General features: G+C 41.0%; 1 protein-coding gene across 12 annotated transcripts in view; it reads left to right on the top strand.

The window, feature by feature from the left end:
- The window catches only part of R3HDM1 (R3H domain containing 1), a 76,129-nt gene that overhangs the window by 51,839 nt on the left and 11,355 nt on the right, over positions 1–12,935 (top strand). For 8 of the 12 annotated variants that reach the window (XM_018078872.1, XM_029962204.1, XM_029962205.1 and 5 more), the window contains 6 exons: positions 221–475; positions 2,918–3,072; positions 3,951–4,049; positions 7,045–7,305; positions 7,702–7,822; positions 12,533–12,687. In XM_018078872.1, the coding sequence (XP_017934361.1) occupies positions 221–475; positions 2,918–3,072; positions 3,951–4,049; positions 7,045–7,305; positions 7,702–7,822; positions 12,533–12,687 (1,046 nt within the window). The remainder of the gene's footprint in view (positions 1–220; positions 476–2,917; positions 3,073–3,950; positions 4,050–7,044; positions 7,306–7,701; positions 7,823–12,532; positions 12,688–12,935) is intronic. The other 4 variants (XM_029962206.1, XM_029962211.1, XM_029962210.1 and 1 more) reach the window with 3 other exon arrangements.

Here is a 12,935-nt window from a genome sequence, read left to right as displayed (position 1 = left end):
TCCCTTTGCAGTGCAAAGCAGTGCTGAACTGACCCTTGGGGCACAGAAGGGACGTTGTAATGTGTTTCAGGGGAGATGAAGGGGGAGTTCATTGAAAGGGCGCTGTTGAATCGTGTGCTTAATGCTGAGCTTGTAAGTGCTCACCCTTATAGTGTATATTTTAAGTGAGCATGATGTTTCTGTCTGTAGGTAAAACCCTTTCTCGTTACTCCTTTCCCAGGTTCAGAGTCTTCTAGTAGTGTAGGGTCCTCCACGGGTTCTCTTTCCCACACCCAGCAGCCTGTCCCCGTGCCAGCTCTAAGCCAGCCCTCTCCTGGCACTCCTGCCGTCTATCCAGCTGCCAGCACTAGTAACTCTCTTTCCTTTGATGGTGGCATGAGTGGCCAAGTGGCACCTGCTGGCAGTAGCTTCTTTCTGCTTCCCTTGGAAGCGGCGGGCATCCCGCCGGGCAGCGTGCTGGTCAACCCCCAAACAGGTTGGTAGCGCTCGGGGGGTCTGTCACTCTGACAACTGGGGACATGCACGAGTGTTTGCAAAGTCTCACCCTCAGTGTTGTCCTGTGTCCTTTCTTTTCCTCTTCATTTTTTTCCTGTGGTTGTGTTCGTTCAGTGCACTTGATTTACCGAGAAAGCATGACTGTGGGATCGAAGGGATAAGGAAACTCCCGTGATTTTCTCTGGGAGAGTTTTAACTTATATGTGACATTTTAACGAGTGACTTGCACAAAATGTGAAAATCCTATGATTTATTATCCAGAACACAGAATAACTTAAATTATTGTTTCGGATCTTTTCAGGAGAGGGAAAAGTCTGTTTCAGTGAGGGGATAGAGCCTGAGAAAGGATTCACATTGACTGGCAAGGATTTATCATCCTTCATTTCTTTTGTCGCTGCATATTCTTGTGTCCCTGTGCTCATGGCTCTAATTTAATGCAAGTGAGAGAGAGAACCATGAGCTGACCTGCCATTTCTAAACTTGTGTTGTCGGTTTAAAACAGGATTAAATCAATGTTGGTGTAATTGGCCAATCCTGATATCTTTAGTAAGCAGTGGGAAACGGATACTCCGTAATGTAGGTGCAAGGAGATATGTGACTACTTGTCTGGATGAAATGAGGAGTTAGAATTCTCTGGGCAAACTTTTACTTTACTGTAGAAATTAAGGAAAGCTTGAAAATTTTAATTTACCTTCTATGTAAAACACCATAATTTTTGGACATTATTATATTTTAATTTTAGTTTAATGATTTGTTTTCATGGCAGAAAAGAAAATGCCTCAGGATATGTTTTCCATCATCCTGTAGATGGACTTTATTATGTTTGAATGTAACTGCACATGATGTTTTAAACTAAATGTTTCTGATTGGGGTTGTTAAGATGATCAGTTAATAAATAACTTCTATAACTAGAAGATTTAACGAAGAAATAGATAAATTTCTCTTTCTCCTTAATATGAATGAATTTCTTAAAATTTGGTTACAAATGAGTTGCTGTAGGACCTAATTTTCATAGATAGCCATTGAATTTGTCATCCCAGAGCTGGGTTCATTAATAGTCTTTTATAATTATGTTAATGTCTAATGAGTGTCTAATAGAAGGTAAAGTGCACTTTGAGATCAAGGAATGTTTAGGTGCAGATAAACTTGGATTTATGATGTACTGGAGTCGTCATATTCTGTAGTTGTTCCTTGGCTTTAATGTTCCAAATGTCAGCTGGAGTTCAACAAACACAGTCTGGTTTCTCAGCATTTCTGACAGAGCATCCCATGGCCTGGGTCAGCAGAGTCATTCTGCTCAGAGTTGAAGAGGGTAATTAGGAAAAGACAGCTCGTACTCCCCTAATCACCTGCAGTCCAACTGCATGATGTGTAGCTTGTTTTTGTGAGCCTGTTCATGCTCCCTGTCTGTCTCTTCCCTTAATTCTTCAATCCTTTTTTCAGTAACTGTTACATTTTATGTTGGCCAGTTGCATTTAAATATAATGGGACCAAGCAGTCTGGAGGAGCACTAGTCTGCTTTGACAGGACCATGGCTAGGGGGCAAAGGCTTTATTTTATCTTAGTTTATACGTTTCTGGAAAGAATCTCAGACAAGAAAATATTTATATCAGAGGAGAGAAAAATCCACATCAGTATTTGGCCTTAAGCATCAAAATAAGCCAATGCAGGATGTGTCATGAAGCAGGTAGACACAGGTCCTCACAGCCAGGCCATCATTCCTTCCATTTATTTGGTTTTTTTCCCAACCTAGGCACAAAAATAAATCACTATTTGTCTATAATTTACTTTTAAGGAGTTAATTTTTCAGTTCTTTTTTGTTAGTCCACTGCTGTAATACTGAAGTTGAAGTAGGAGACTAATACTACATTATTTATTTTGAAAGCTAAAAGCCAATTCATCTAAGAATAGGGGAAGAGAGTCCTTTAACAATAATCTCATTAGCAGTCATGGGAATACCAGGGCAGCTATTGCTTTATATATTTTTTTAAAAATATTTGCCTTTAAGCTCTCCTGTGTTCTGATTGGTGTTCATATTGATTAAAGAAAATTAATTTTTAAAAGGTCCTTAAAATAGTATTTTTTTAGTAGGGTTTTTCATTATTACTCCTGTCCTTTTCAATCCACTTGATTAAAACTCAGGTTTCAAGACAAGCAGGATACAGCAAATATTTATGTGTTCACTAAGTAAAGACTGGGGTATCTTTGTTTAGCTTAAATGTTTTGGTTTTTCACTGCATGTAGTCATTACTATTATAAACGTGGTTGTGGGGATTTGGCATAAACCTGTCATATAAAACAGCATGACTTCACTTATTCTTAATAAAATTCTATTATTTCATCCATTTTGTAAATATATTTGTGTGTTTTCTCCAAGCTCGGATGGTGCAACTGGTTGTTTGTTCTCTTCCACCTTTCCCAGGGCAGCCATTCCTGAACCCAGATGGCACTCCAGTTGTGTACAATCCTCCTATGCCTCAGCAGCCTGTTAGGACCCAAGTGCCTGGACCTCCACAACAGCCACCTCTTCCCACCCCGGCTCAGCAACAGCCCCCGGCAAACCCCGTCCTCTCGCAGGTGACGGGGCACATCCCTGGGGTGGGGATGGAAGGGGACCAGGAGCAGGGCTCTGCCTCCACCCCCTGTGTCTGGGCAGGAAAAGGGAAGGTTCTCTTCCTTTCCACAGCAGCTATTTCAGGCACCAAGCTACTGCCCATAGTCTCCTGTGATATTATCAGATGATTTTCAAATATTATCTAAAAGTTATTTATAGAACTTAATCTAAACCTTTACCTTTGTTCATTTTCCCTGTTTAAAACTTCTGTTCAGATACCTGTGTATCCTTTTGAGAAAGGCTCATTTGTACTCTTTCTAGATCACAGAAGTGTGTCTGTGGTATTTGCTGTTGTCTTCACAAATCCTTTACTAATTCTCTCATTGCCTTCTCAATGGATGCTGGAGTTGAAGCTGCCTGAAATACTATCAACAAGGATACTCCTTCAAATACCACAATCTAGAGAAAATATTTAAGTGCTGTTGAATAAACGAAAGTAATATGTTTGAATCTGTGGTTAGCAGTAAATTCATTCTGCCTTTAGATGCTTTGAAAGAGCTTGTATTTAAAATGCATGTGCAGTTTTTAATCTATAATGTAAAAAAAAAAATCTCTAAAGGAAACAGTAAATGTTAAATAGAAGCAATTTGCTGACATAGCTAATATAATGTATAGCAAATAAATCACATGTATTTTTTCTGGGAGACTGAAATATTCAAAGTTACTTTTAGTTTAATTCTATGCAGTCTAGAGCTTTAAAAAAAAAGTACTATCCATTCTGTTTCTAGTAGAGGAGTGTGTTTCTTTTCTGAAGCATAGTTGCTTCTTCTGTTACAAGAGACTTGTTTTCACTTCTGTTTCTCTGCTGTTAACCTTGTTTGTAAACCTGTTATCTCTGCAGCCTCTGCGGGCTCTGCAGCCTTCCCAGCCTGTCCAGTACTCCGCAGTGTCCTTCCCACCCCCGCTCCTGCCAGCCTCCTCCACACAGCAATACTCTGTGGTACTGCATCTTCTCTTCTCTGCTCCCTGCTTAGGTTAATCTTTAGTGGCTGCTCACCTCGGCTTGGGTGTTTGTGAGGGGGGTGTGGTACCAGGTAGTGACTGGCTTCCCAACCACAGGGACGTGGTACCAGGGATCCCCACGTGTGAACAGTTCAAGTTCAGCAGCAATATCTGTAATTGATATATCTGTAATTGCTGTATCTGTTTATCTCTGTATTTAGAGATATATTATTTCCCTTTATAAAAGAAGTTTTTCAATGCTTTGTTAGCCAGTCAGTACCTTTTTATGTCTCTGAATTAACCCCTTTGCATTGTTTCTTGTTGTGTCTTTGTCTGCTCTTTCTTCTGCTGAGCCTTGATACATTTTGAGGGATCAGCTGCCCTGGTTTTTTGAGGTTATCTTTTTGTAGCCTTTTTGCCAGAACTCTGAACACTCCCACTTCACTAGTATCCCTTGTTTAATAAGTAGAAGCTGGAAATTAAATATCTTAGTCTAAAAAAAAAAGGGGGTGATAAAAAAAAACCCCACACAAATTGAAACTGAAACTTAATAAAGGAGAGTTGTTATCCAAGGCAGAATCTGAACTAGAGTCCAGGTTAAAAATTACAGCTTCCCAACTCCTCAGACTGCTCTGAAACTCTGTGTACATGTTTGTGTTGGGTTTATGTGGCAAGAATTTGGTAGCAGGCGATGCAGGGGTGGCTTCTGTGAGAAGGGACCAGGAGCTGCCCTCACGTGGGATAGACCCAATTCCTGAAGGACTGCAACCTGTGGGGAGAACCCACATTGAAGACATTACAGTGTCCCGTGGGAGGGATCCCACACTAGAGCAGGGGAGGAGTGTGAAGGAGGAGCAGTAGAGACATGGTTGGGAACCAGTCAGAAGCCCCATTCCCCCATCCCTGTGGTACTCAGAGGAGGAGGTAGAAGATCTGGAGGTGAAGCTGAGCCTGGGAAGATGCAGGAGGTTTTGGGAAACTGGTTTTAGTTCTAATTTCTCACTTTCCTACTCTATTATTAATTGGCATAAATGAAATGAATCTTCCCCAAGTCGGGTCTGTTTTGCCTGTCATGGTAATTGGTGAGGAATCTCCCTCCTTTTCTTGATCCATAAGCTTTTCATCTGATTTTCTTCTCCTGTATTGCTGAGGATGAGAGTGAGGAATGATAGAGTGCCTTGGGTGGGCACCAAGGAGCCAGCCAGGGTTAGCTCACCCCAGTGTTGTACAGTAGCTAATTTAGTGTGTATTCAGAGCTTTTGTTATTATTGTCAACATGAATCAGAAATGTCTTTAATAGTAAGTACAGATTTAGCTGAATTCAATAGCCTGCATACAGTTAAAACTATTGTAGCCATTAGCAGCACATTAGTAATACAATTCTAAAAGGAATTGCTCTTGATGGAGGGCAGTTTGCTAATTCTGTAATTAGCAATGTTGTTTCTGAAGTTACTTTCCAGTTTGAATAGTGTTAAAGCAGAGAAGGAAACTCCTTCCAGGTTTATAATAATTTCAGAGCATTTCACATTCAGGAAATGGGTTCAAATACAAAGTGTGCTGGGAGGTTCAAAAATGTTTTCCTGCTGATGGTAACTGAAATCACATAGTGAAAAGGATTGATGGTCTTGGGTCATCATCCCCATGGAACAGACCTGTAGCTGGCACCAGGAGAGTCTGCTTTGTCCATGTGTTGGGAATGCCATGTTTCAGTGCTTAATCATGGTTATACCACACATGTCACCAGGAAAAAAGAGCAGGTCAGGATTTACTGACATTGTTATAGTGTCACAAATCAATGTGTTTTCCTTGGGTTTGCCCTTGGACATATTTAGGATTAATATAAACTCACATTCGGTATCTCCTCTCTAAACTCAGTATTCTGAAAAGCAGAGTGTAAAGTCCAATGTAGAAAAGTGTTATAGCTGTTTTAATAGGCACCATTAAGGAATGAAATGCCACAGTCAGATTATTGATCTAATGAAAATAGGGCTTTTAAGCTCTAAAGGTATTCTAAATTAAGTTTTAGGTGCAAATCTATATTTCTGGTGGTAATTAAGAATATCTTTAGCCTGGAAACAAGAAAAATTCATCATAAATTGTGAATGTAGCTAATCAGTAAAAGATGGAGCTTGCACTTTTTCCTGATTAATTCCTATCTAAGGATGATCTAAGAGAAGATCAAGTGGTCTTAAAATAGTTTTAATGCTCCTGCATGTTTGCAGAGTCCACTTTTGAAGTAGGAACAAAATCTTCCTGTTTAGCATAAAAAGTGCAGTACTAGTTAGTGAGCACTTCTAATTTCCAGGATTTTGCTAACTTGATGCTAAGTTGCTTGTAAAGAATGGGAGCTTGGAGTTACAGTAATGGAAGCTTCAGGTTGCCCAGGACTCCTGCAGTGCTCGGTGGTGTCATCATTTCAGGTGTCAATGACATACAGAGAGAGGGCAACCACTGGGACACAGATTTTGCAGTTGTTACTTGATTTCAGATGAAAAAATAATTAATCTTTGCATGTAGAATAATACCAAGTTAGAAGAATGTGCCTTGTAACTCAGGATTAGAGCCTCATTATCTTAAGCTCTTAAACCCAAAAATTACTTCAGCAATACTAATGCCTTCTGCTATTTTAACTGGGGTTGGATGTTTTCACTCAAGCTTTGGAGTCCAGTCAGAAAATGTTAGTGACACAAATTCTGACTTTATTTTTCACAATTGAGTTCTCACAATAAGTAGGTAGAGGCAGATGTGATCCAAAAGTTGAATGTTTGCTGCGAAGAGTGAAATCTCTGAACATGGATGTTGTCTCCTCCTGTCAGCCCTGGAGATAATTCCCTACTGAGTTCCTTTCCTGTTGTCCCTTGGCTGCTGTTGCTAATGCACAGTAATCTGAGACATTGCTGCCTGAAACTTGCTGAGGCATTTGGCTGTTTTATTCTTTTTTTCTTGAATGTTCACTTGCAAATGGAGCTTTTCCTGTTTCTTCCCCAATCCAGCAAGACAACCTGGGATCCCAGTTCAGCCACCTGAGCCTGTCCCGGCAGCCCCCGGCCGAGGCAGCGGAGCCTCCCAGTGCCCTGTTCCAGTCCACCGTGGTGCTCCAGCCCCCCCAGCAGCCCGGATACATCCTCACTGCTGCTCCACCCCCTCCTCCCTCTGCCCAGCCCGTGTCTGCTCCGGGATACTCGCCATCCAGCCACCCAGTCACCCAGCCCGTGCTCCAGCAGCAGGGATATGTGCAGCAACCTGTGCCACAGGTACAGTGGCTGTTCCATCCTGAAAAACTGATGGTGCTGTTCTGTTCCCGAGCTTCTCACACGGTGTGGGGCTCCCTCTCTGTGCATTGAGTCTGGGGTTGGGGTTTTTCTGCCTTATGTGCTTTGAAATGACTGATTTTAGTTTATTTGAGAAGCAGCAATCACACAGGTTTGCCTAATTACCCATAGCTGGTAAAACTCACGGTCTCCGTGGTTTTCTTGTGTCTCAGAGGTCGCTTTATGGAGACTGGGAGATTGTTCCTTCTACACTGGAAGTAAAAGAAATGGGCTGTTAAAGAGGCAATTTATTATAAGTTTTTCACCTTTTTTATGATGGTGATGGTTTTGCATGTAGATTGTGCCTTCTGTCAGTGATCCCCCACTGTTGGTTTCCAGATGCCAGCCTGTTACTGTGCCCCTGGCCAGTACCCTCACTCCAGCCCCCAGTACCGGCCCGTGTCCGTGCACTACAACGCGCAGCAGAACCAGCCCCTGGCACAGCCCCCCCAGCAGACAGGTTTGTGGAACTCTTCCTGCGTTTCATTGGAATGCTGTGTGTGGTTTTTCCTCCTGGTTTTTCATTTTAAACTTTGCTGTAAAATTTCAAATGAAGTAGGAGTTCAGGTGTGGAATACAAAGTGCAGCTAACCTAAGGTGGCAAAATTTGAGTTGGTTGTGCATGAAACTTGAGATTTAAGCCATTCCTATGAGTAACTTTGATAGGATTTTACTTTTTTATAAGTTTAGAGCTGAATAATTTAAAAAATGTTTAACTAATTCTTGAGTAAGTTGCAAAGATGAATTAGTACCTTTAAATGATGTAACATGGCAGAGATTGTGCCTTAACTGAAAGCTTTAAACAAAAGATACTAATTTTAGATACTGTGGCATGAACACAGTACTGTGCAGAAGGTACTGGTGATACAATTTTACTTTGTCTTTCTGACCTATGATTAAAGGTATCAGGGTATTGAATGGAATATATAGTGAAACTTAAGGGGTTAGAATTAGTTTTTTTCGAGTTACCTTTCTATGATCACAAGCTGTATTTTCATCTCCTTTCTTTCTTATTGTCTTTTTTTCCTTACCAATTTTAACTGTAGCTACCATTATTCTGATAACCCGTACTTCAAAAGATTGTTATCACTTGATTCCTGAAACAAATTTATTCTCAGTAATATCTTGATGCATGATCAAAACTTTCAGAAGTAATTGGCAATGTTTGGAGGCAGAGATCCTTAAAGATCCTTTTATACTATCTCTTAGTTTAATACATTAGACTTGATGTCCTTTTGAGTTTCCTTCAGGAAGGATTTTTTTTAATTCCTGCTCCCAACTGTCTGTTGCTCTACAGAAGCAGGATGAAAGATCAGCTTTTACAAATACTAACTGGATTTCTTTATAGCTGTTGTATGTAGTAGCCTGTAGAAGGGATGGCTCCTCTTCTGCAGTTCTTCTAGGAAGTGCTCCAATAGTTGTAACACTTTAGTTGTTATTCAGGGTTCAGTTCACAAACTTACACAGGATTATTTCACTGTAGAATTGTCAAGATTTCATGCCCACTTATGGTAGAGTTGTCAGGTTGTTTTAAAATACTGTAGGTACCTGCTTACTGTAAAACAGATCACCACCTTCCAGTCTTTGGAAGTGAAAGTATATTGAGATTTTTTCAAAGGAAAACAAATTACTTGGATTTGCAACTTGTTTTATCCAGTGGTGTTAAAGATGTGTTACCCAACTGTATTACACAACCTGCTTTCCTTCCTCAGAATTTTTAATACCTAGACTACTTAATAGCAAAAAGTCTGAGGCTCAGCTGGGATTACTCCCCACTGGGGACACCCTGTGTGAACAGCACACAAGGGCCCCAGCTCAGAGCTCAGGGTATGTGTAGCTAAACAAGCCAGTCTGAGAGGGGAAGCACGGGGGGAGGAGATGCAAAGGGCTGAGCTGGTTGCTCTTGGGTAAGTCAGTCTCTTTCTCGTATGTTTTTAGCCCTTTACATTTAACTGAACTTCAGTGCCTGTGGGTGAAAAGTGTCAGCAGATCAACTCCCTCTCTCTGTCCTGAAGAAATACAATGAACAAGCTGTGCAGAGAGCGACTTCACTGCTTTGATGTGTGCCTTGTGCTCCTGACATCAGGATATGATGTTGAAGTAGTTAAGGGGTAGTCCAGTCTATAACTATATTCAGTGTTTGGTTATTTGGTGTTCACTGGCACTAATGGGAGACAGGAGGATCTTACCAGCAATGCCATAATTAGTGTTGAACTGAAACTCTCCAAACTGCTGTCCAGCCATTGCTGGTTCTCATTTACTGCATTATAGGCAAATTTGAATCAGCATTCTGTGCTGATTCTATGCCATTCCATGGCATGCTTTCTGTTCTGAAAACTGCTCATGAGATGGTGTATTTGAAAGTTCACTTCTGTAATTTATTTTAAACCATTAATGTTGGTATTAATTTGACATGAAGCTGCACCTGAAGTTGTTGATGCTTATTAGCAGTGGCTGTTTTGGAGCCAAAGGGCAGCACGTTCCTTGGCTCACACAGCAACGTGCCTGGTCAAAAAGGAGAGTTACAGACCTTGTATTACAAAAAAGCTGTGGGGTTTATTCATCTCATAAAGTGGTTACTAACTGTGAAATGGCTTTGCAAACACAAATTCAGATAAAAGGTGACAGCTTCGGAGAGCTTGGCAACTGGAGCCACTTCTGGTCTAATGTTGTGGAGTGGCCTGACTTTGCTGATGAGCTGCTGGATTCGGGGCCGTAACACTGTCTGAGAGGTTTACATTTCTCACAGTGAACCGGTCTCTTTTTCAGCTGCTTCCTGCCTTCCTTTTTAAAGGGGCTTCAGGGGAAACATTTGGGGGGTTCACTTTTAGTAAAAATGCTTTGGTTGCCCAAAAGATGTTGGGAGAAGAAAACTCTCTTTAAGAAAAAGGCATTTCTGATTGCCATGATCATGCGAGCCCAGTTACCGTGAGACCTGACTACAGGGGGGTTAAAAAATCAGCCTGAACTCCAGTTCCTGTAGGAACATCACCTGAACTTCAATTGGCTTGTGCCTCTCAAGGCTCAGGGATAAAACCATTCGAGTTGTAACAGTAGCTGTAGTTGTAACAGTTGTAAGCAAGCTCATGAACTCCCAGCTTGTTAACCAAGTGGTTGTACTGGCTCCTCTGTTCTTGAATAAAGGCTGTTTCTCACTCTGGGTGTGTTTGTCACAAAATGTATATTCTGTAAATAACCTGTTCTTATATTAACAGTTGTTTTTAAGATCATGTAAATATTAAGCAGCATGCTTTTTTTTTTTTACCTGCAGTTTCAGGGTATTTCTGTGCCATGGGACAAACTGCTCTGGCAGGTGTGAGGTTTGTGCTGAGAGCTGCATTTCTGTCAGCCCATCTCTGAGAGGTGAAATTGTGAGGCTAAAAATAGAGCATTCTTTGGAATGCTCTGGGGAAGCTCCGTGGCAGTCAATTTGTGTGGTTCCAGTTCTCTCTGCTTGCAAAATTGATCGTGTCTGTCTCTGGAAGTGCCAGAAAAAGCTGAAAAAGTACTCCCAGCTCCATGGCAATTTCTGGGACATGAGGGGTTTAGGCTGCAGGTGTATTGATTGGGTCTGTCACACACCACAACTTCCCATTCTCCTGCTTTTAGGGACCATTTTGGAACAAAGCATATTTAAACATTTTGTTTATTACAGATATGAAGGGGATTTTGTGCACAGTTCAAACTTAAGAGTTATTAAAAATTCTAATTACTAATCCTCCTTCAAGCATGCATTGTTCTGAAGTTTTGTCTAGTCCTCTGCAAATATTTATAGTGTTGTGTGTTTCTAGTGAATAGCTGTCTTGGTTTTAACAAACTCAACCTTCTTCCCTTTAATTTTCTGAAGCAATATTTGATTCTATTAACAGTCTTCTTTTAGTGTTCCTTGTTGCAATTTCTGTAGAGACAGCGAGCTGAGGCTGTTAGTGCACAGTGTTCATTGTACCCCGGGTGGGTGTCGTCAATGAACACTGGTGGGTGTTGTTCACAAAAAGGTGTTTTGTGGGAACTGAATTACTTCCAGAATAGACCATCCCATTCTTTTAACACAGTTTAAAGACAAACCGAGTGAGTTTTTGCAGCTAAATTTGCTTTATTATAGTTCTGTGCCAAGGTAGGGAGCATGGGGAGTGTCGAGGTCAGTAGACTGTGAACGTGTCCAACTCAAACACAGACTCTTCTGGCCGTCAGTGCATCTTGACAAGCCCAGTTTTGTTAGTCTGGAGCGATAACTGGTTTGTCTCAGAAACACTGACAGTGTTTTGCTGACAGGGTAAGTAGTGCACACCTGTATGATAGAACATGACAGCAAGGACTGTGTTCTGCATGTGTTTGCTCATGGGAGCAGTTACCTATATATGCTTTGTTAAAAAAGAACAAAGTGGGAGCTCAGGTTGGATTTAATAAATGCACAGATTTGGCACTCATGCTTGGGGTGTTTTGGTTTGGGTTTTGGGGGATGGGATTTTTTTAGGCATTTTTCGAAGGATACAGTTTAAGCGATACTAAACTGTTGTAGAGACACTATAGAGGGGTGATTTTGAAAATCTTTCTTTTTAATCCCTAAGATAACTTTGAGTATGGAGGTCTTCCACTGTACATCAGTGTGGCTTCCACCTGGAAGATTTTTCTCAGCTCCCAGTTGGTTTCAGCATCACGGATTGCAGTAGAAATTGCCCCTTTGAAAAAGATTTGCACACACGCCTTACACAAATATTCCTGAAGTCGGATTCAGTTTTGAATCGCAGCCAAGATGTTCTGACCCCTGGGCACCTGAGGCACCAGCTGAACTTGGCACAGCTGGAATTTCAAAACTGATGTGCCTGGAATGGCCTTGTTCGTAATAGACAATGGATTGGGTTGATATTGTCTAGCATGCTTTGTTCAAGTGCTTTGGAGGTGTTAATGCATGTAACTCCAGTGCAAATAAATCCTGCACGCATGTGGGAGCAGCACTGCCAGCAGTATTATAGGATTTCATGCTGAATCCAAGTGAATAAATTATTAATATTATTAATGTTGGCTTCTTTTATATGCATGAGAAGTTCAACTGTTATGAAGTTGCTGGATTTAACAAGCCATTGGAAAATGCTACACATGTTTTCACATAGACAACTGTATATAAAATGTGTTCATTATTTCAAAGTAAGATTTAAATGTATAATTTCAGGTTACCAGATTTTGCCCAACCAGCAGCAAAACTACCAGGGTTTAGTTGGAGTTCAGCAGTCTCAGAATCAAAATCTAGTCAGTGGCCAACACAACAACGTTGGGAATCAAATTCAAGGTGTGATTGTTCCATATCCTTCAGTGCCATCCTATCAGGTGGGTGATGCAATCATGACTTTCCAGTCACTCTGCCCTGTGTTTGAGTGTTTATGTTTCTCTAGAGCTTTGCTTTGTATTATGGCAGAAAGCTGCAAGCAGGGGACAGAAATTAAACACAAACCCACACCTGAAGTGAGAAAAATGTCTGTCACAAGATACAAGTTCTAGTCCTGTTTAAAGCCAAGTGCTGTGTTAGTTGCTGTTAAATTCAGAGGGTGGGGAAGAAAATCTTATAAGATTTCCTT

Source organism: Manacus vitellinus, unplaced genomic scaffold (genome assembly GCF_001715985.3).
Source record: "Manacus vitellinus isolate BGI_N305 unplaced genomic scaffold, ASM171598v3 scaffold_43_pilon, whole genome shotgun sequence".
In the NCBI taxonomy this organism is placed as follows: domain Eukaryota; kingdom Metazoa; phylum Chordata; class Aves; order Passeriformes; family Pipridae; genus Manacus; species Manacus vitellinus.
This window is presented reverse-complemented; position numbering and strand designations above follow the sequence as displayed.